The 25,174-nt window shown below is 36.2% G+C and overlaps 1 protein-coding gene across 2 annotated transcripts in view; it reads right to left on the bottom strand.

Moving 5' to 3' along the window:
* Positions 1–387: 387 nt before the first annotated feature.
* Positions 388–25,174, bottom strand: part of LOC6572004 (homeobox protein Nkx-2.4) — a 43,945-nt gene continuing 19,158 nt past the window's right edge. For both annotated transcript variants that reach the window (XM_001998122.4, XM_044007659.1), the window contains exons 5-7: positions 21,505–21,600; positions 10,033–10,119; positions 388–868 (exon numbers count right to left, since the gene is read on the bottom strand). In XM_001998122.4, coding sequence (XP_001998158.1) covers positions 431–868; positions 10,033–10,119; positions 21,505–21,600 — 621 coding nt within the window. In that variant the 3' untranslated portion in view covers positions 388–430. The remainder of the gene's footprint in view (positions 869–10,032; positions 10,120–21,504; positions 21,601–25,174) is intronic.

Genomic DNA, 25,174 nt, shown 5'->3' with positions numbered 1-25,174 from the left:
TACATTTCACAAATACATAAAACCCAGATTTCTCATTTTCAATTTGTTCAGGGTATAAACAATAAACGTTTCATATCTAGAAATTGACGAATCAAAAATTCAATAAAAGTAAGTTTAATTTTACACAATTTAATATAATTGCATTTATGTGAACCACTCAATTTTAAAATTTCAGTTTATTGTTAATACATTGATTGACCTATTAATATTTACACTTATTTCATTAATTATTAAATTATTATTATTATTACTTTATTTCTTTTTTTTAGGTTATATCTTATAATAGCAAATAAAGCAAAAATTTCATTTTATGAAAGTAAAAGCTAGAAGAGCATTAGCTTTTCAAAAATGTAATGTATTAGAAAATATACACATAACTGAATTGAGTACACTTTAACAGAACCGAAAGAATTTAATTCTAATTCTAATTTTACCATGCTCTACCTTGCAATGGCAAGTAACCAGCACACTGTTGTTGATGACCATTCGAAATAAAATTATTTTGGTTTCGATAGGCCATAGCTAAACTATTAGACATTAGAGCATTATTGCAGGGTTGTTGTAACATAGAAGCATTGGAACCTCCAACTGTCCCACTGTAACTTGCTATCAGAGATGATGATGTGTCAGGGGAGTGTGAGTTAGGCGCATCTCCAGGGATCAGATTTAGGACACTTGGTACATTGTTTGGAACTGAACTTGTTCCAGCTACTCCATTAGCATTTCCATTGCTATTATTGCTGTTGTTTCCAGATGTTGTTGAGCTATTAGTGTGTGTTTGCTGTTGTATTGAATTGCCTGCTCCCGGGCATGGCTTCCCATCTTTTACTAAAACGGGAACAGCAACGCGCCTTGGCGAGCTTGCAGACTAGAGAAAAAATAAAAATATAAAATATATAAGCATGTTAATTTAGTTTTATTTATTTTTATTCGGTAGGACAGTAAAATATTAATTCAGTTTAATAGGAAATTTCGTATATATGTATATACGGTAGAATCCAGTTAGAACGACATTCAATAGATCGTCGTTATACCCGGAAGATGCTATTACCGTATAAGTTTGCTCATATAAGTTTGTCTAGGGACCAGAATTTTTCCAAAATAATTCCTCTGTATATTGTTTTTACGAATAACATAGTAAATGGGAAATCTGGTTATAATGACTATGTACATATGTAACTTTCATAATGAATGTGACACATCCCATCTTGATCAACCTGAGTCGATTAAACATTGCCCCTTATATGTGGTTGTTCATCGGTCCCTTTTGATTAACCATGCAAGTTTGGGCTGAAATTCTTTCAATATTTGTCTATTTCTTGAACCCATGTAAATTAAAATTTCAGGTTATGATAGTTTATGAAAATTTATATAACATATACTATAACCGCTTATTTCTGCGTGCTGAGAGAGCTAACGGTACCCATTATATTTTTTAGAGAGAGCAAACATACTAGGCTTTAAGTGACAAAAATATTGCATTCATGACATGACTCAATAATTTTCTATAATTATTTGAATGGCGGATTATCATTATTTGGCTGGACAAAAGTATTTTGACATTCCCTTTCAAATTAATTTTCGGTAATTTGCTTGGATTCAAAAATACATATTTTTATTTTTTAAGTTATTTTTGTTGTCCTCTTTAATAATAGCCATTATTTGATCATAGTTTTCGGTAACTTATGGGCAAACAACGTGATTAAGTGAAATCATTAAAAAATTAGTCGCGAACGAAGAATAATGCAGGTATTTCCGTGGAAAACCTTACAACCTTATAAAATGCTCCTCTATGAGCAATCTACAACTAAATTAACAAAAAACAAGTAAGAAGGCTCCAGTCGAGACTGCTCGACTAGGAGATACCCTGAACTCTCCGAGCTGATATTCTATTCATTCTGGACTTCTTTTATGCACACATACATACACATGCAGTTATAAGCACGCACTCTGCTAACTGCGCAGTAAGCAGCGGCTGCGCTTGGGCTGCGCTGCAATGTGGGCAATATTATGAGAATTTATTTGTTGAATAATTTCTTTTGTACACATACGATCTTAATAAAACTTTCAAAACGTAATCATATGGTTAAAATGTGTGTACATTCCAAAGCACAAGTCTCTAGTACTTGAAATGCGTTTTTTACAAATTGGGGGCGAAGGGGGCGTGATATCCAAAATCTGTAAATTGCAAAATCTTTGTATTCATTAACTTTATATACAACGCAAAGGTCTAAAAGTGTTCAAATTAGGCTGAAAAAACAAAATCAATTTTTCGATTATTCTCGATAAAAAAGTTATCGGATGATTTATCGGGTTCAGGGGATCTCGTAGTCGAGCAGTCTCGACTAGAGCTTTCTTACTTGTTATACCCTGAACCCATTGAAAATGGGAAATCAGGGTATAATGGTTTTGTTAAAAGTATGTAACAGGCAGAAGGAGGCGTGGCAGACCCCACAAAGTATATATATTCTTGATCAGGGCGATGAGCTAAGTCGATTTGGCCCTGTCCGTCTGTCTGTCCGTCCGTCCGTCCGTCCGTCCGTCCGTATGTATGAACGCGTCGATTTCAGAAGATATAAGAGCTAGAGACTTGAAATTTTTTTCCCAGGTCCGTGTATATCACGCGCATATCAAGTTTTTCTTTTTATATCGATTACTACTCCCGATATTTTATTATCGATTAAAAACCTTATCGAAAGCTAGTTATTTAATTATATCTCCTACACCTTTAGAACTAGAGTTTCCAAATTTTAAATATACAGTTATATGAATTTTATATAATTTCGATTTTTGTTGTAATTTACCCCCCACCCCTATATCCACCCCCGTCACCCTCACCTTTGTAAAAGGCGGGTGTCAAGTACTAGAGATTTGTGCTTTGAAATGTACATACATATTCACCATATGATTATGTTCTGAAAGTTTCAGATTGTACGTCTAGAAATTAAATTATTCAACAAATAAATTCTTATAATGTTGCCCACACTGCAGCGCAGCCCAAGCGCAGTCGCTGCTTACTGCGCAGTTAGCAGAGCGCGTTCTAATACGTGCGTGTGTATGTATGTATGCCGAAAAGAAGTGCAGAGTGATTAGAATATCAAATTAGAGGGTTCAGGGTATCTCCTAGTCGAGCAGTCTCGACTAGAGTCTTCTTACTTGTTATTCCTAGGTCAGTATATACCACGCGCATATCAAGTCCTCACTTTATTTTGTTATCGATTAATAGCCTTATGGTAATTCAGTTATAAAATATATCTCCTACATCTTTAAAGCTAGCGTCTCCAAATAAATATATTTTTAGATGTACATATTTTATACAATGTCGGCTTTTGTTAAAATGTAGCCCCCACCCCTATATCCACCCCCTCACCCACATATTTGTAAAAGACGTATTTCAAATACTAGAGACTTGTGCTTTGGCAAATGTATGCATATGCATGTTATAATCATAATCTGATAATGAAAATTAAAATTCCATAGTAAGCCCACACTGCAGACAATGCGTGTTTATGTTTACGTTTTATTATTATAAATTTTATCATGACGTCTCTCTTAAACTCTCCCGATAATTTAATCTTTGTTTTCAGGTTATCTTAAGAAAATCACACATAGTGCCCAAGTGTGAACTGATGCACTAACTGGATGTTCGGTCAGAGGTTCCACATTGTGTGGTGATTTCCCTATTCTATTTATCATATTATCTTTTTATACCCTGAACCCATTTTCAATGGGAAATCAGGGTATAATGGTTTTGTTGAAATGTATGTAACAGGCAGAAGGAGGCGTGGCAGACCCCACAAAGTGTATATATTCTTGATCAGGGTGACGAGCTGAGTCGATATAGCCCTGTCCGTCTGTCCGTATGCTTGAACGCGTCGATTTCCGAAGATATAAAAGCTAGAGACTTGAAATTTTTTTTAAATGTCCGTAATTACAGCGCGGATATCGAGTTTATCATTAAAAATCGATCACTCATCCCGATCTTTTATATACCCTGAACCCACTTTCAATGGGAAATCAGGGTATAATGGTTTTGTTGAAATGTATGTAACAGGGAGAAGCAGGCGTGGCAGACCCCACAAAGTATATATATTCTTGATCAGGGCGACGAGCTGAGTCGATTTCGCCCTGTCCGTCTGTCCGTCTGTCCGTATGTTTGAACGCGTCGATTTCAGAAGATATAAGAGCTAGAGACTTCAATTTTTATACCCTGAACCCATTTTCAATGGGAAATCAGGGTATAATGGTTTTGTTGAAATGTATGTAACAGGGAGAAGGAGGCGTGGCAGACCCCATAAAGTATATATATTCTTGATCAGGGTGACGAGCTGAGTTGATTTGGCCCTGTCCGTCTGTCTGTCCGTCTGTCCGTCTGTCCGTATGTATGAACGCGTCGATTTCAGAAGATATAAGAGCTAGAGACTTCAAAATTTTTTTTAAAATGTCCGTAATTACAGCGCGCATATCAAGTTTATCATTAAAAATCGATAACTCATCTCGATCTTTTTTTATCGATAAAAAACCTTATCGAAACCCAGTTATAAAATTTTATCTTCTACACCTTTATTGCTAGAGTCTCCAAATTTTTAATGTATGCTTATATGCAATTTATACAATTTCGGTTTTTGTTAAAATTTACCCCCCACCTCTAAATTCACCCCCTCACCCTCACTTTTGTAAAAAGCGTATTTCGAATACTAGAGACTTGTGTTTTGGCAATTACATGCATATTCATGTTATTATCATAATCTAAAAGTTTCATGAAGATCGTACGTCCATAAAAAAAGTTATTAAACAATTAAGTTCTCATAGTAAGCGCACACTGCAGCCCATGCGTGTTTATGCGTGGTTGCTTGTATGTGTATGTGTGTGTGTATGTGTGTGTGTGTATGCGTTTGTGTCTGTATGCGTGTGTGTGTGTATGTGTGTCTGTATGCGTGTGTGTGTTATGTATACCTGTGTGTGTGTGTGTGCGTGTTTCTTGTGTAAGCTGAAAGTCGCGAAAAAGTATTGAAATATCTATTGCTCCAAGGGTTCAGGGGATCTCGTAGTCGAGCAGTCTCGACTAGAGCTTTCTTACTTGTTTTTTAATGACCGTATATACAGCGCGGACGTCGAGTTTGCTTTTAAAATTCGATAAATCATCCCGTTATGTTTTTATCGAGTAAAAACATTCAAGTTCAAGTCAGATGCCACTATAGCTAATTGTGAATGATTTTTAATTTTTTTAAATTTCTCAAATATTCAAAATGTAGATCATATGCTGAAAGTTTCATTAAATTTCGTTCAGTCAAAAATTAATTAAAAATCATCAAATATTTGGCCAATTAACAAACGCACGTGCTGCAGCTACAACAGCATCGTATGCGTGTGCACACATGCATTCAAACTTCTTCTAGAACATTCTTTGAATCACATCAGCTGTTAGTTTCGTTTAGTTTTGCTAGATGGCGCTGCAGCAGTGAATCTATTTCAGTTTTGCCATCGCGGCTCGCGAAAATGAGGTGGCGTAGTGAGTAGCTGCGTGACACTTGATCGAAAGGTCGCGGGTTCGAATCCCGATCGGTGTAACTGATGTTAATTTTTATACCCTGAACCCATTGAAAATGGGAAATCAGGGTATAATGGTTTTGTTAAAAGTATGTAACAGGCAGAAGGAGGCGTGGCAGACCCCACAAAGTATATATATTCTTGATCAGGGCGACGAGCTAAGTCGATTTGGCCCTGTCCGTCTGTCTGTCCGTCCGTCCGTCCGTCCGTCCGTCCGTATGTATGAACGCGTCGATTTCAGAAGATATAAGAGCTAGAGACTTGAAATTTTTTTTCCTAGGTCCGTGTATATCACGCGCATATCAAGTTTTTCTTTATATATCGATAACTACTCCCGATATTTTATTATCGATCAAAAACCTTATCGAAAGCTAGTTATTTAATTATATCTCCTACACCTTTAGAGCTAGAGCTTGCAAATTTTAAATGTAGACTTATATGTATTTTATATAATTTCGATTTTTGTTGTAATGTACCCCCCACCCCTATATCCACCCCCTCACCTTCACCTTTGTAAAAGGCGTGTTTCAAGTACTAGAGACATGTGCTTTGGAATGTACATACATTTTTACTATATAATTACGACCTAAAACTTTCATTAAGATTGTACGTATAGAAATTAAATTATTCAACAAATAAATTCTTATAATGTTACCTACACTACAGCGCAGCCCAAGCGCAGTTAGCAGAGCGCATTCTAATACGTGTGTGTGTATGTATGTTTGTCGAAAAGAAGTGCAGACTGATTAGAATATCAGATTAGAGGGTTCAGGGTATCTCCTAGTCGAGCAGGCTCGACTAGAGTCTTCTTACTTGTTTTAATTGTTTCAAAATATTTTTATATTTTCATAAATGAGTTTTCTATTTAATTTATATTTTTCAATAACCGTTTTTAAGAGTTTGGTTATTCTAGCAGGTTCTTAGAATCACATCAGCAGTTAGTTTGGTTTAGTTTTGGTAGATGGCGCTGCAGCAGTGAATCTATTCGAGTTTTGCCAGCGAAGCTTTTAGAAGTGAGGTGGCGTAGTGTGTTAGCGGCATGTCGCTCGATCGAGAAGTCGCGGTTCGAAACCCGATCGGTGCAACTGATGATAATTTTTATACTCATTCACGAAAGTGAATCAGTATATTGGTTTTGTGCAATGTCCGACTTGCTGTCCGTCCGTCTGTCCGTCCGTCCGTCTGTCCGTCTGTCCGTTGAACGCAATCTTTTTCGGCGCTATTGAAGCTAGAGACTTGAAATTTGGAACACATACTCGTGTATATCTCCGATTTATAAAGTGTTAAAATTTTCCCGACCTGCCCACTAGGGGCGTGGCAAATCGGAAAATGCATTTTCCGATATACCAGAAATCATGTTAGTTAAAGAGCTAGAAAGCTGAAATTTGGTATGTAGGTCCGCGTTGACCACCCAAGATCACGAGCTATGGCGGATATATCTACGCCCATTGGGGGCGTGGCAAATCGGATAAAACTGTATCTCCTAAAATTGTAAACCTAGAATGCTGAAATTTTGCACGTCAGCTAATGGTATGATTTTATAAAGTCGGGCGTTACCGACTGCGGAATACTCATTCACATCCCATCAACAATATAGTAGTTAAGTTTCGCTCTAATACTGTAGAATATACAGGTATTTCCGATTAGCCACGCCCCTACTGGGCGCAGACACCTCATTTTTGGTCAGTTCTTAGAACGTGATAACGGTACACTAACTGCAAAGTTTGAATGCTTACCCTCAAAAAATGAGAAATTACAGGGTATTTTTCGATATGGCACGCCCCTAAAGAGGCGTAAAAATTATTTTTGGGTCATCGATAGAGGAGGTTACTGGTAACTTTACTATCTAAATACTTTAGGAGATATCAACTTTTGCTGTTTGCCACGCCCCCTGTGGGCGGACATATATCCGACAAAGCTTTTTGGTCTTAGGTGATCAGCCCGAGTATATATACAAAATTTGAGGTCTCTGGCATCAATAGTGTCCAAAATAGAGCAGAATTTAAAAATTCACTATATCTTCAGGTCCGATTTGCCACGCCCCTAAAAGGCGTAGACTTATAAATTGTCTTTTGACTTTATAGAATCATAACATTAGCTGACGTGCAAAATTTCAGCATTCTAGGTTTACAACTTTAGGAGATACAGTTTTAGCCGATTTGCCACGCCTCCAATGGGCGAGATATATCCGCCATAACTCGTGATCTTGGGTGGTCGACGCGGACCTACGTACCAAATTTCAGCTTTCTAGCTCTTTAACTAACATGATTTCTGGTATATCGGAAAATGCATTTTCCGATTTGCCACGCCCCTAGTGGGCAGGTCGGGAAAATTTTAACACTTTATAAATCGGAGATATACACGAGTATGTGTTCCAAATTTCAAGTCTCTAGCTTCAATAGCGCCGAAATAGATTGCGTTCATACGGACAGACGGACAGACGTACGGACGGACAGACGGACGGACAGCAAGTCGGACATTGCACAAAACCAATATACTGATTCACTTTCGTGAATGAGTATAAAAATTATCATCAGTTGCACCGATCGGGTTTCGAACCGCGACTTCTCGATCGAGCGACATGCCGCTAACACAGTACGCCACCTCACTTCTAAAAGCTTCGCTGGCAAAACTCGAATAGATTCACTACTGCAGCGCCATCTACCAAAACTAAACCAAACTAACTGCTGATGTGATTCTAAGAACCTGCTAGAATAACCAAACTCTTAAAAACGCACATTTGGTATGGTTATAATTTCAATTCCGGTTATTGAAAAATATAAATTAAATAGAAAACTCATTTATGAAAATATAAAAATATTTTGAAACATTTAAAAAAATTAACATCAGTTACACCGATCGGGATTCGAACCCGCGACCTTTCGATCAAGTGTCACGCAGCTACTCACTACGCCACCTCATTTTCGCGAGCCACGATGGGAAAACTGAAATAGATTCACTGCTGCAGCGCCATCTAGCAAAACTAAACGATACTAACAGCTGATGTAATTCAAAGAATGTTCTAGAAGAAGTTTGAATGCATGTGTGCACACGCATACGATGCTGTTGTAGCTGCTGCACGGACGGACAGCAAGACGGACATTGCACAAAACCAATATACTGATTCATTTTCGTGAATGAGTATAATTATAAGTCTATGCCCATTGGGGCGTGGCAAATCGGACCTGAAGATATAGTGATTTCTTAAATTCTCCTATATTTTGGACACTATTGATGGCAGAGACCTCAAATTTTGTATATATACTCGGACTGATTACCCAAGACCAAAAAGTTTTGTCGGATATATGTTCTCCCACAGGGGGCGTGGCAAACCACAAAAGTTTATATCTCCTAAAGTATAATAGCTAGAAGCTTTAAATTTGGATAGTTGAGTTACTGGTAGCCTCTTCTATCGATTCCCCAAAAATAATTTTTACGCCTCTTTAGAGGCGTGGCATATCGAAAAATACACTGTAATTTTCACATTTTTTGAGGTTAAGCATTCAAACTTTGCAGTTAGGGTACCGTTATCTCTAAAAACTGACCAAAAATGAGGTTTCTACGCCCAGTAGGGGCGTGGCAAATCGGAAAAACCTGTATATTCTACAGTATTACAGCGAAACTTAACTACTAAATTGTTGATGGGATGTGAATGAGTATTCCGCAGTCGGTAACGCCCGACTGCAACGTTCTTACTTGTTTTAATTGCTTCCAAATATTTTTATATTTTCATAAATGAGTTTTCAATTTAATTTATATTTTTAAATACATCGAAATTGAAATTTTAGCCATAGTAAATGGGCATTTTTATTAATTGGGTTCAGGGTAGTATCTAGTCGAGCACTCTCAACTAGAGTTTTCTTACTTGTTATCGATAAAAAACCTTATCGAAAACCAGTTATAAAATTATATCTCCTACACCTTTAGAGCTAGAGCTTCCAAATTTAAAATGTAGACTTATATATATTTTATACAATTTCTATTTTTGTTAAAATTTACCTCCCACTCCTATTTCCACCCCCTCACCCTCACCTTTGTAAAAGGCGTACTTCAAATACTAGAGACTTGTGCTTTAGAATGTACATACATTTTCATTTACTCTCTGAAAGTTTCATTAAGATTGTACGTCTAGAAATTAAATTATTCAACAAATAAATTCTTATAATGTTGCCCACACTGCAGCGCAGCCCAAGCGCAGTCGCTGCTTATTGCACAGTTAGCAGAGCGCGTTCTAATACGTGCGTGTGTATGTATGTGTGCCGAAAAGAAGTGCAGAGTGATTAGAATATCAAATTAGAGGGTTCTGGGTATCTCCTAGTCGAGCAGTCTGGACTAGAGTCTTCTTACTTGTTATTTATAATATTTATCTAATATAATACTTTGATAGGCTTTATTTCTTAACAATAATTGAATTTAGTCAAACAATCGATTCTTTTGCGAGATACACTAAATTATAGTTTCATTAGAATTCATTCGTCTTACTTGATTATGTTGATTTTGTTCTGCCATTGCTTTTTCTTTTGCTTGTCGTTTGCATTTATACCGATGGTTTTGAAACCATATTTTTACCTGTAAGTACAAAAACAAAAGAGTAATGTTTGAATTTGAAGATTTTTTTTATACGATGTTCATATCTCAAATTTGTAGAAATGATATTTTATATCTTTATATTTATATACAAAATAATTAATACCTATATTTTCAATAATAATGTAAGAGTCTAAAAATCATTTAAGAGACTAAAAAACCTATCCACTCTTGTTATACCATCAATCACCACAATGGTATTTTCTTCTTCCCGTTATTATGTTATCGATCTTATCGAAAACTAGTTATAAAATTATAGTTCCTTCATCTTTATAGCTAGAGTTGCCGGCATGACGCTCGATCGAGAAGTCTCGGGTTCGAGCCCCGAGCGCGCACTGATGTTAATTTTTTTATACCCTGAACCCATTGATAATGGGAAATCAGGATATAATAGTTTTGTTGAAATGTATGTAACAGGCAGAAGGAGGCGTGGCAGACCCCACAGAGTATATATATTCCTGATCAGGGCGACAAGCTGAGTCGATTTAGGCCTGTCCGTCCCTCCGTCTGTCAGTATGTTTGAACGCGTCAATTTCAGAAGATACAAAAACTAGAGACCTAAATTTGTTTGTAAAATGTCCGTGTATACCACGCGAATATCGAGTTTTGCTTAAAAAATCGATAAAAACCCTTATCGAAAATCATGTTTAAAATTATATCTCCTACAACTTTAAAGCTAGTCTCCAAATTTTTAATGTAGATTTATATGCAATTTATACAATTTCGGTTTTTGTTAAAATTTACCCCCACCCCTATATCCACCCCCTCACCCACATATTTGTAAAAGGCGTATTTCAAATATTTATTTATATTAATTCTCAAATACTAGAGACTTATACTTTGGCAAATTCATGCATATCTATGTTATATTCATAATCTGAAAGTTTCATGAAGATAGTCCATCCAGAAGAAAAGTTATTAAGCAATTAAATTCCTATATTAAGCTTTCTTACTTGTTATACCCTGAATCTATTGAAAATGGGAAATCAGGGTAGAATGGTTTTGTTAAAAGTATGTAACAGGCAGAAGGAGGCGTGGCAGACCCCATAAAGTATATATATTATTGATCAGGGCGACGAGCTGAGTCGATTTAGGCGTGTCCGTCTGTCCGTCCGTCCGTCCCTGATCAAGAATATACGTTGAGGGGTCTGCCACGCCTCCTTCTGCCTGTTACATACTTTTAACCATAGCTCGCAAATAACTGTTAACACTTTTTCGTTGTCTGCAAAAAAGTGTCTTTCACTGACACAGTCAAAAAAACTCAGACAGAAACTGTTTTTGTCGCGTCTGGCTTAGCTCTCTCGCGCTCTGAGGGAGGCAGTTGTTTCTGTTTTCGTTTCCTCACGTCAAACACTGATCGTTTGCTTGAGTTAAATGAAGTAACGGTAAGTTGCGTTTGTATGGGTAATCACGCGCGATTGCTGCGTTCTTTTTATATGTATGTATGCGTGTATTTACATGCACACGAAGGCAAAAACATTTTCTGCTGAGTTTTTTAGTCAAAGTGTTTTTTGCTGAGAGGCTTTGTGTGAGGGAAAATCGTGTTAGTTTTACGCGACACTCATGTGAGAGCGTCACACGAATGAGCGATCGCATTGCGTCTGAGCGAAACAGATGCTAAAGAAAACAGAGAGTGACGCTCAGAGAGAGACGTGTCTGCACAATTTTTTTTGGTTATGATGCGAGGAAGAGAATAAACGAAAAAACGCTCAACTCTCATTTGCAAGCTCTGCTTTTAACAAAACCATTATACCCTGATTTCCCACATGCATACTCACTCGTCGTCTATTCTATGCGTACAGACAGAAGCGCGCCTTTTAGCATATTCTTAGAATTTCGATTGATTTCTGGATTTTCTAGGTGTTACTGTAGTTTTTTCAGATGACTCTCTGTTATTAAGTTATTCTATTTTTTTATTTTTTTTAAATAGATATTTTATTGGGAAGGTGCGAGCTTAAATGAATGACATTTAATACTTATCTTTTTTTTAGTCGAATAATTTAAAATAAAATAAAAGTTTAAATTTGTTTCTTCTTAAATAGACCTCAAATGCATATACGCATATACATACATATATGTAAATATGTATATATGTATATGTAAGTCTCCACGCATAACATAAAGCATTCTAGCCTTATACACGCGCTCATTTGCATATGCGTATAAATGCATACTATAGCATATTCTAAGAATCTCAGTTGCGATTGATTTTTCATAACAATAATGTGATTTTGTTTTAATTACTGCGCCGGCGATCTTCATTTTAGTTATTTTGACAAACATGCTATTTGGCTTGGATGCGAGCTTTTTTCCCGCGGAAAACTCTTTTTTGTAAATTTAAAATTTTTGTTATTTCAGCTTCTTTTGTATTTTTTAAATTTCATGCAAATGTTGCTTTCCGTATTGTGAATATATATTAAGCTTATTTATATGTACAAATTAGATTAATTAGATGGCTGACGCATAAATGTCGCAATACGGGCACTATAAATGCCGATTGCCACGCCCTTAGTGACCGTAGACTCCTCATTTTTGTCCAGTTCTTAGAACGAGCAACCGGTAACCTAAATGCAAATGCAATTTGAATTCTTACGCTCAAAAAATGTGACAATTACAGGGTATTTTTGATATGACACGCCCCTAAAGAGTCGGTAAAATTCTTTTCAGGGCATCGATAGAGGAGGCCACCAGTAACTCAACTATCCATTTGAAGCTTCTAGCTCTTAAACTGTAGGAGATATATATATATTTCAGGTGTAGCATCAATAGTGCCTAAAATATAGCAGAATTCGATGAATCACTATATCTTCAGGTCCGATTTGCCACGCGCCTAGTTGGCGAAGATAAATGCATATACCAGAAATCATATTAGTTGAAGAGCTGAAATTTTAAATGTAGATCTCCAAGAGTTTTATAGCTAGAACGCTGAAATTTTGCACGTGGGCTAATGTTATTGATGTAAAGATTAATTAAATTATATGTCTACGACTACTAGGGGCGTGGAAAATCGAAATTGAAGATACAGTGATTTTTAAAATTCTGTTATATTTTGGAAACTATTTATAAATAAACTATATATAGTCGGGCCACCCAAGACCAAAAAGCTAAGGCGGAAATATGTCTTCCCACAGGGGGCATGGCAAACCGAAAAGTTTATATCTCCTACTGTATAAGAGCTAGAAGCTAAAAGCTAGAAGCTCAAATTTGGATAGTAGACTTACTAGTAACCTCTTTTATCGATGATCCAAAAAAAATTATTACTCCCTTTTAGGGGCGTGGTATTTCGAAAAATACCCTGTAATTTTCACATTTTTGGAGTGTAAGCATCCAAATTTTGTTGTTAGGTTACCGTTAGCTCGTTCTAAGAACTGGCCAAAAATGCCCAGTAGGGGCGTGGCAAATTTGAACACTTTTATACCTAGTATTAGAGCTAAACTTAGTTACGAAGTTGCCCATGGGATGTGAATGAGTATTCCGCAGTCAGTAACGCCCGACTGCAACGTTCTTACTTGTTTTATATTTTCATTTAACACTCTCTGTTTCTTACAGTTTCAAAATATCATTGACCATATTGGGCTGTGAAAAGAGGCATAGCTGGCCGGACTAGTAAATAAGAACCCCCATCGGGTTGGTGATACTACTATTGTAATAACTTTTTTATTTTTTAGGCTATACAATTATAGTTTTAGTTATTACATAACGCTTTGCCAATATATACTTTAAACAAGTAAGAAGGCGCTAGTAGAGACTGCTCGACTGGGAGATACGCTGAACCCTCCAAGCTGATATTCTACTCATTCTGCACTTCTTTTATGTACACATGCATACGCACGCATCCACACGCACGTATTATCACGTACTCTGCTGACTGCGCAGTTAGCAGCGACTGCGCTTGGGCTGTGAATTTATTTGTTGAATAATTTCTTTTGTAGACATACAATCTTTATGAAACTTTCAGAGCGTGATCATATAATGTGTGCCTTTTTTACAAATTTGGGTTGAAGGGGGCGTGGTATCAAAAATCCGTAAATCTTCGTATCGATCAACTGTATATACACAGTAAATCTGAAGTCTCTAGGTCTAAAAGTGTTCAAATTAGACTGAACAAAAATAAAATCAATTTTTCTATTATTCTCGATAAAAAGTTATCAGACGAATTATCGGAAAAATATGCTAAACTTGTACTGCGTATGGTACACACGAGACTTTATAGAATCATAACATTAGCTGACGTGCAAAATTTCAGCGTTCTAGCTGTAAAACTCTTGGAGATACAGTTTTACCCGATTTGCCACGCCCCTAATAGGCGGAGATATATCCGCCATAGCTCGTGACCTACGGTGGTCGATCCGGACCTACATAGCAAATTTCAGCTTTCTAGCTCTTCAACTAACTTGATTTCTGGCAAATCGGAAAATGCATTGCCACGCCCCTAGTGGGCGGATCGGGAAAATTTTAACATCGGAGATTTACACGAGTATGTGTTCCAAATTTCAAGTCTCTAGCTTCAATAGCGCCGAAATAGATCATACGTTCATACGGACAGACGGACGGACGGACAGACGGATGGACAGCAAGATGGACATTGCAGAAAACCAATATACTAATTCACTTTCGTGAATGAGTATAATAAAACACTTTCGTGATTGAGTATAATAATTCACATTCGTGAATGAGTATAAAAATAAATAAATACAATTTAGATGGACGCAGCAAGTTGGAAAAATACATAAATATGTGTGTACTCCAATATTTTATGCAGGTGCAGCTCTAAATGGAATTCAATTATACCATTTTAGAGCAGTAATTAAACATTCAGTGCAGCTTCCTTTACTATAATGATATGGTTTTAAATTGTGTATAGCCCAACTTCAATGCGGTTAGTTGGTTCAGTTTATTTAAACGATCACTTTAATATATTTAAATGAAACTAATTGAGTATAAGCAATCTTTAAGATTGAATTAAATTTGTAACTTTTAGTGGTTTGCACTAATTACAGATAATGTATAAATGGTATATTCAGTTGTATAAACATATAAATATGTATGTGCAGGTAAGAAGTATTTATAAGGGGATGTGTATTCCGCTTGATAAGTTAGATTATTTTACTACATCGAGCATTTTTTCATTGAATACAATACGAAGAACCTTTTATAGAAAAGAGCGTGCTCAAACAATGAGCATATTTCAATACAAAAGTTAGGGTGAGTTCAAATAAATTTTTCCCATTGTTCATTAATGCGTTTTTATCTTTCAAAAACATGCCACTGTTGTCCGCATACTTATTTCAATGTGTTCCAGAGATGCTTTATTCTAAGGTAATCAGTACTCCTGTTTAGGTGGGTAGGCATTGTATGAAATTTCCAGATAATAAAACTCAAGGGTGACAATGCACAATTCAAATATTTTTATTGTTATAACACGTCACACCCCATATCTATTGTTAGTAAAGTAATTGCTTAACCTAATGACAATTATATTACATTTAAAGTGTAAGGTTCTCCTATCCCCCATTCTATTATATTTTTTTCAAAAACATAAACATTGTGTTATCAATTAAATTTCCTTATATTATGATTATTTGCTAACCGAAATTTAATTATTTTATAAAAAAAAATCTTCGTATACTTTTGGAATATATATTTTAATTTCATATACATAGATATCTGAAAGGGAACGGATTATTATCTTAAACGGTTTTTCATAATCAAATTCTAATACGTTGATACTATAAAATAAAGTCCAAGTGCAAGTGCAAGTGTCGTGTCAAACGCACCTTACGGTGGGAATTTAATTAACGTTCGTAAAATGGAATAGTATATTAATTATACATGGTTTTTTTCTGTTCGTATGAATACAATTTTTTCGGCCCCATTGCTGCAGTGTACTTGAAACTCGATACATATACTCGTAGTCATATTAGTTGACGACCTGAAAGCTAAAATTTGGAATGTAGATTCGCGTTGACCACCCAAGAGTCTTGGCAGGCATATTTTCGCCCATTGGGGGCTTGGCGAATCGGGTGAAACTACAGCCCACCTAGCAACTTAAGCTTTGAGCCAGTTTTAACAACATTTTTAAGGCTTTTCAAAAATAAAGTTTACAGCATTTTGTAGACTGGAGCATGAATGTTCAGTAGAATTTATGGAAATTTTTGTTCAATTTATAGAAAACTAAGAAAGAACCGTTAACTTTTGCTGTGTGCTTTTATTAAGTGCGAAACAGACTTTTAGCTTTACAGACATTGTAATTAAATATATTTAGATATTTTTTAAGAGATGCCGCTCGGAAAAAAATTATTATGAAAAAATTATGATAAAACAAGTAAGAAAGCTCTAGTCGGGACTGCTCGACTACGAGATTCCCTGAACCCTTCAAGCAACTGATATTTCAATAATTATTCGCATATGCACACATACACGCACACACACAGACATACGACGCACGTATAAATACGCATTGGCTGCTTACTATGGAAACTTAATTGTTTAATAACTTTTCTTGTGGATGGACTATCTTCAAGAAACTTTCAAATTATGAATATAACATAGATATGCATGTATTTGCCAAAGCAGAATTCCCTAGTATTTGAAATACGCCTTTTACAAATGTGATGTTGAGGGGGTGAATTAGAGGTGGGGAGTAAATTTTGACAAAAACCGAAAAAATTGTATAAAATGCATATAGGTATACATAAAAAATTTGGAGAGTCTAGCTTTAAAGATGTAGGAGATATAAATTTATTACTGGTTTTCGATAATAATTTTAATCGATAACAAAATAACGGGGTAAGTTATCGATATTTAAAGCAAAACTCGATATGCGTGTGCCATACACGGACCTAGGAAATTCAAGTCTCTAGCTCTTATATCTTCTGAGATCGACGCGTTCAAACGTACGGAGAGACGGACGGACGGACAGACGGACAGTGCCAAATCGACTCAGCACGTCGCCCTGATCAAGAATATATATACTTTATGGGGTCTGCCACGCCTCCTTCTGCCTGTTACATACTTTTAACAAAACCATTATACCTTGAAAATGGGTTCAGGGTATAAAAATATCAAAAATATAAAATTTTGAAAGTGTAATTAAAATTTCTTTGGATAACCCCGAAGAATAAGGATCAAGAAAACGAACTGGGCGAAACCCGTTATTAATTGCGCGCGATACACACAACCGCTTGTACAGCTTTGGCATCACATGTAGGCGAATCTATGTCAGCGATGACTGTTTGACAAGTTCTTAAGAGCTCAGAAATCATAAAGAGGTCTAAACTGACCAGAGCACCCATGTTGCTAAGTCGACACAAGGTTGCTCGACTTAATTTTGCCGAAAGACATACTGCGATCGACCTGACATACGCCCGTTTGAATCATCGTCTTTTGGTTTACAGTATATTTATATATTTTTACTCTAACAGGTCATATTTTCTGATTGTAAAGCTAGGTACACACGATGCAAACAATTTGCAGCAAGTTGAAAATAATTTGCAGCAAAAGTTTGCACAAATGTTCACACCAATGCAAATATTGCATGCAAATTACTTGCTGCAATCAATTTTTGTTTTGCATGCAAACTTTTGCATGGCTATTTCGTGCAATATATTGCATTAATGTCTACACGTGTTTTCATTTTTTGTTTTTGTTTGCACTGCTTGCAAGTGACACTCATTTGCAAGTTCAGTTGAATTGAAAAATTCAAGGAATAACGACGTGTTTATATTATGTCGGGACAACAATCGAGAGTTGCTGCTGTTGCTATATTAGCAATTTTGATAAAACAAAAAAAAAAAAAAAAAAATGAGAAGATCAAAGTCTGAAAAAAAAAAAAAAAAGTGTTGGGTGAAAGAGTGGATTTCTAAAAGAGATGAAAAAGAAGTGCATCAGAACCTTTTAAAAGAGCTACAATATGGTGATGAAAAAAACTATTACAATTTTCGCATGTCAGTCAGTGATTTCAATTTTTTATTAGAAAAAGTAATTTTTTTTTAGCAATTTCGCGATAAGCCTTTTGCTTTTTATAATTGCTTTTAAAGACTACTGACGAAACATCCCATAAAACTCAAAAATTCTCGTACAATTCAATTTATTTAATCGTTTTCTCGCGATCCCACATTTTGCTTTGCTTGCTGCAATATCGCGGCTGAAAGCAAACAGCACATGCAAACAAGCAAACAACTGACGCAACCAAGCTAACGGCAAAATTCTGTGTTCAGACGATAAACAAAAAAGGTGCCGCGAACAGTTATTGCAAATTTTTTGTTTGCAGCAAAATGTTTGCACTCGTGTTCAAACGTGCAAATTTGATTGCAGCAATCAACTTGCTGCAAATTGTTTGCATCGTGTGGACCTAGCTTAAGAAGTTTAACCTGGATGGTCCTGATGGATATGATTCTTATTAGCATTATTTGAAAAAGGATCCTATGTTTTTTTTAAGGACAGACTTTGGAGGTGGCTCCGTAATAATTTGGGGTAAATTTTGTTCATTTGGTACCTTAGAATTAAAGTTTGTAACGAGCCGAATGAACAGTGAAGAGTATATTCAGACTCTGGATAAGTGTCTAATTCCATATTTACGGGAATTATGTGAAAAACCAATGGTTTGCCAACAGGATAATGCCCGAATCCATGTGAGCAGACGTACAAAGCAGTGTTTGGAGGAACCGCATGTTGATGTCCTTGACTGGCTAGCATGTTCTCCAGATCTCAACCCGATAGAAAATGTCTAGGGTAATATTGCTAGACGTGTGTATGCATTCTAAATGAATGACAAAGTATCGAAAAGGACCATTCATTAAATTTAGTGGGTTCAATGAGAAAGAGAATTTTTAAGTTAACTAAGGCAAATGGAGGCCGGACTAAGTATTAACATTTTCCATCAATCCGCAACGAATTCTGATTTTTTTTTTTTACCAAAATATGAAATTGGGCTATAATTTTGATACAGCAAATGGGTACTATTTTTCTTTGTTTTTTACTTCTTTTTAAGAAATTGTTATTAAATCGGTAATTTTAAGTGAAAAAGTTTTTGCCATTCATAGTTGAAATATTAAAACACTCAATTTTGAAGTTTTGAAGGAAATGTGCCCTTTGGGAAAAATTTTCAGCCGATTCGTTTAAATGGATTATAAGTGGTTTATAATTTTGATAAGCACTGTTTATTTCTTACAGCTATACTAGAGACCTAAAATCTGGTATACCCAAGACGCCCATAAAAAGTTTATAGCCTCCCCTACCGATGACCCAAAAAATAATTCTTGCGCCTCTTTTCACATTTATTGAGCGTACGTATCCAAATTTTGCAGTTACGTTACCTATAGCTCATTCTAAGAAATGGCTAAAAACACACTTTTTTCGTGGATGTACTTTCTTCATGAAATCGTTCAGATTATGATTATAACACGGATATGCATGCATTTGCTAAAGCACAAGTATCTAGAATTTGAAATACGCCCTTTACAAATATGTGGGTGAGGGGGTGGGTAAATTTTAACAAAACCGAAATTGTATAAAATGCATATATGCAAGTATACTTTAAAAATGTTGAGACTCTAGCTTTAAAGATGTAGGAGATATATAATTATATATAGATACAATATAATTTTATAACTGATTTCTGATAAAAACAAGTAAGAAGACTCTAGTCGAGACTGCTCGACTAGGATATACCCTGAACCCTCTAATCTGATATTCTAATCAGTCTGCACTTCTTTTCGACACACATACATACACGAGCACGTATTAGAACGCTGTAGTGTGGGCAACATTATAAGAATTTATTTGTTGAATAATTTAATTTTTAGACGTACAATCTTAATGAAACTTTCAGGGCGTAATCATATGGTGAAAATGTATGTACATTCCAAAGCACAAGTCTCTAGTACTTGAAATACGCCTTGTACAAAGGTGAGGGTGAGGGGGTGGTGGGTAAATAACAATAAAAATCGAAATTATATAAGTCTACATTTAAAATTTGCAAGCTCTAGCTCTAAAGGTGTAGGAGATATAATTAAATAACTAGCTTTCGAAAAGGTTTTTAATCGATAATAAAATATCGGGAGTAGTTATCGATATAAAAAGAAAAACTTGATATGCGCGTGATATACACGGACCTAGGAAAAAAAATTTCAAGTCTCTAGCTCTTATATCTTCTGAGATCGACGCGCTCATACATACGGACGGACGGACGGACGGACGGACAGACAGACGGACAGGGCCAAATCGACTCAGCTCATCGCCCTGATCAAGAATATATATACTTTGTGGGGTCTGCCACGCCTCCTTCTGCCTGTTACATACATTTTAACAAAACCATTATACCCTGATTTCCCATTGAAAATGGGTTCAGGGTATAACAAGTAAGAAAGCTCTAGTCGAGACTGCTCGACTACGAGATCCCCTGAACCCTTGGAGCAATAGATATTTCAATACTTTTTCGCGTCTTTCAGCTTACACAAGAAACACGCACACACAGGCATACATACACACACACGCATACAGACACACATACACACACACGCCTACATACAAAAACGCATACACACACACACATACACACACATACACAAACACATAAACACACGAGCAACCACGCATAAACACGCATGGGCTGCAGTGTGCGCTTACTATGAGAACTTAATTGTTTAATAACTTTTTTTATGGACGTACGATCTTCATGAAACTTTTAGATTATGATTATAACATGAATATGCATGTAATTGCCACAAGTACACAAGTACACAAGCACAAGTCTCTAGTATTTGAAATACGCTTTTTACAAAAGTGATGGTGAGGGGGTGAATTTAGAGGTGGGGGGTAAATTTTAACAAAAACCGAAATTGTATAAATTGCATATAAGCATACATTAAAAATTTGGAGACTCTAGCAATAAAGGTGTAGAAGATATAATTTTATAACTGGGTTTCGATAAGGTTTTTTATCGATAAAAAAAAGATCGAGATGAGTTACCGATTTTTAATGATAAACTTGATATGCGCGTTGTAATTACGGACATTTAAAAAAAAATTTGAAGTCTCTAGCTCTTATATCTTCTGAAATCGACGCGTTCATACATACGGACAGACGGACAGACGGACGGACGGGCGGACAGACGGACAGGCAGACGGACAGGGCCAAATCAACTCAGCTCGTCGCCCTGATCAAGAATGTATATACTTTATGGGGTCTGCCACGCCTCCTTCTGCCTGTTACATACATTTCAACAAAACCATTATACCCTGATTTCCCATTGAAAATGGGTTCAGGGTATAACAATGGACACAATAAGTAAATCTAAATTTGTACCATTGCATAGCCAATTATTTTGGATTAAATATTTTTTATAATTTTTATTGTATTACTTACTTGTGTGGGGGTCAAGTGAATAAGACTTGCTAAGTGTTCTCGCTCAGGGGCCGATAAATATCGCTGTTGCTTAAATCTTCTCTCAAGCTCATAGACCTAAAAAAAAAAAAAAAAATTAACAGCATACATATTTTTAACATTTTTTATAATTTTATGAATAAATATAATCAAGAATCAAGGGACTTAATTTTAAATAAATACTAGTTGTCCCGGCGAACTTCGTACCGCCTAACAGTCTCTATATATATAAAACAAAGTAGAGTTTGTTACAAAACTTATAATTCGAGATCTGCTGCACCAATTTTCATGGATTTGATTTGTTGGATTTGTCTCTGCCCCGAATTGGAAACAGGCATTGTATTTTTGAGTGCTCGCTAGAAAAGTAGGGAACGCAATGGCTCTGGTGGCGGGACCACTAATGGCAATGTCACTTTACCACTAAGGCAGCACAAACCGGGCGTTTCACCAGCAAACTTCAATGCGCCACAATGCTGGCAAACAACGTCCATTGGACCAATGCAAACTAAACGATTCAAGCTGTAATCAATGGTGCAATCATATCGAAACGCTGCTCGATTCAAATCAATCCTTGAACCATTTCTTATTGCCATTTCACGGGCTGCCTCTCTTTGAGAAGCACGAATTAAGGCCCTTCTTTGCTGGGTACTAGCGCGGAGCCTTTCTCGGGCGATTTCTCGCTCTTCGTCAGATAATTGACTCGCGCTATTCCGTTGCCTAATTGCATTATGGGTCCGCCGGGAAAGATTAGATCTTCTAGAACGCGGCATTTTTATTAATAGTAATACTGAATATGCCCTCGCACAAAACCATATAAAACAATCGAGAAATATAAATATAAATAATTTACACAAATTTATGTTTGAGACAAACAAATACCTGAACTTTCGAGATATTTAGCTTTTGTAAAAGTCCAAAAATATAAAAAGCCAAAAATACACTTTTTATACTCATTCACGAAAGTGAATCAGTATATTGGTTTTGTTCAATGTCCGTCTTGCTGTCCGTCCGTCTGTCCATCTGTCCGTCTGTCCGTCTGTCCGTATGAACGCAATCTATTTCGGCGCTATTGAAGCTAGAGACTTGAAATTTGGAACACATACTCGTGTATATCTCCGATTTATAAAGTGTTAAAATTTTCCCGATCCGCCCACTAGGGGCGTGGCAAATCGGAAAATGCATTTTCCGATATACCAGAAATCATATAAGTTGAAGAGCTAGAAAGCTGAAATTTGGTATGTAGGTCCGCATCGACAACCCAAGATCACAAGCTATGGCGGATATATCTCCGCCCATTGGGGGCGTGGCAGATCGGATAAAACTGTATCTCCTAAAGTTGTAAACCTAGAATGCTGAAATTTTGCATGTCAGCTAATGTTATGATTCTATAAAGTCTAAAAATTAAATTATAAGTCTACACCCATTAGGGGCGTGGCAAATCGGACCTGAAGATATAGTGATTTTTCAAATTCTGCTATTTTTTGGACACTATTGATGCCAGAGATCTCAAATTTTGTATATATACTCGGGCTGATCACCCAAGACCAAAAAGCTTTGTCGGATATATGTCCGCCCACAGGGGGCGTGGCAAACCGCAAAAATGTATATCTCCTAAAGTATAATAGCTAGAAGCTTCAAATTTAAATAGTTGAGTTACTGGTAGCCTCATCTATCTATTCCCCAAAAAATAATTTTTACGCCTCTTTAGGGGCGTATCGAAAAATACCCTGTAGTTTTCACTTTTTTTGAGAGTAAGCATTCAAACTTTGCAGTTAGGGTACTGTTATCTCGTTCTAGAAACTGACCAAAAATTAGGTGTCTATGCCCAGTAGGGGCGTGGCAAATCGGAAAAGCCTGTATATTCTACAGTATTAGAGCGAAATTTAACTACTAAATTGTTGATGGGATGTGAATGAGTATTCCGCAGTCGGTAACGCCCGACTGCAACGTTCTTACTTGTTAATAACTAACTTTTTTTTTTTTTGAATTTCGAATTTTGAATTTTTTATTTATTTTTGATTAGTCAGGTTTTAATCTTTTGATTTTTTTTTAAATTTTTGCAGATTTTTGATTTGAAATATTTATAAAGTTTAAAAGTCCAAAAATATAAAAAGCCAAAAATACATTTTTATACCCTGAACCCATTGAAAATGGGAAATCAGGGTATAATGGTTTTGTTAAAAGTATGTAACGGGCAGAAGGAGGCGTGGCAGACCCCACAAAGTATATATATTCTTGATCAGGGCGACGAGCTAAGTCGATTTGGCACTGTCCTTCTGTCTGTCCGTCCGTATGTATGAACGCGTCGATTTCAGAAGATATAAGAGCTAGAGACTTCAAATTTTTTTTTAAATGTCCGTGATTACAGCGCGCATATCAAGTTTATCATTAAAAATCGATAACTCATCCCGATCTTTTTGTATCGATAAAAAACCTTATCGAAAACCAGTAATAAAATTATATCTTCTACACCTTTACTGCTAGAGTCTCCAAATTTTTAATGTATGCTTATATGCAATTTATACAATTTCGGTTTTTGTTAAAATTTACCCCCACCTCTAAATTCACCCCCTCACCCTCACTTTTGTAAAAAACGTATTTCAAATACTAGAGACTGTGCTTTGGCAATTGCATGCATATTCATGTTATAATCATAATCTGAAAGTTTCATGAAGATCGTACGTCCATAAAAAAAGTTATTAAGCAATTAAGTTCTCATAGTAAGCGCACACTGCAGCCCATACGTGTTTATGCGTGGGTGCTTGTGTGTGTATGTGTGTGTGTATGCGTTTGTGTGTGTATGTGTGTGTGTATGCGTGTGTGTGTATGTATGCCTGTGTGTGCGTACGTGCGTGTGTGTGTGTGTGCGTGTTTCTTGTGTAAGCTGAAAGACGCGAAAAATTATTGAAATATCTATTGCTCCAAGGGTTCAGGGGATCTCGTAGTCGAGCAGTCTCGACTAGAGCTTTCTTACTTGTTTTCAATCCACTTATTCTTCTGCTGATCTCTACAGCAACTCATATCCTTATTCTCTTCCTGAATATGGATCTATAAATACTCCCAAAGTTACTGCATCCTCTCTGGCTGCAGCCATTAAGACATTGAAATCATCTTTCTCTCCTGGTGCTGATAATATTCCTAGTTGTGTGATTAAAGTTGTGTTTCTCTTCAGTCACAATTACTAAAATTGTTTAACTTGTCCTTGGATACTTCTGTGTTCCCTTCAATTTGGAAAGAATCTTTCATCATTCCCTTATATAAACAAGTAAGAAGTCTCTAGTCGAGACTGCTCGACTAGGAGATACCCTGAACCCTCTAATCTGATATTCTAATCAGTCTGCACTTCTTTTCGACACACATACATACACACACACGTATTAGAATGCGCTCTGCTAACTGCGCTAGGGCTGCGCTGTAGTGTAGGTAACATTATAAGAATTTATTTGTTGAATAATTTAATTTCTATACGTACAATCTTAATGAAAGTTTCAGGGCGTAATTATATGGTGAAAATGTATGTACATTCCAAAGTACATGTCTCTAGTACTTGAAATACGCGTTTTACAAAGGTGAGGGTGAGGGGGTGGATATAGGGGTGGGGGGTAAATTTCAACAAAAATCGAAATTATATAAAATACATATAAGTCTACAT

Source organism: Drosophila mojavensis, unplaced genomic scaffold (genome assembly GCF_018153725.1).
Source record: "Drosophila mojavensis isolate 15081-1352.22 unplaced genomic scaffold, ASM1815372v1 contig_19, whole genome shotgun sequence".
NCBI lineage: Eukaryota > Metazoa > Arthropoda > Insecta > Diptera > Drosophilidae > Drosophila > Drosophila mojavensis.
The sequence above is the reverse complement of the archived record's forward strand: the minus strand, read 5'-3'. Positions and strand labels throughout refer to the sequence as shown.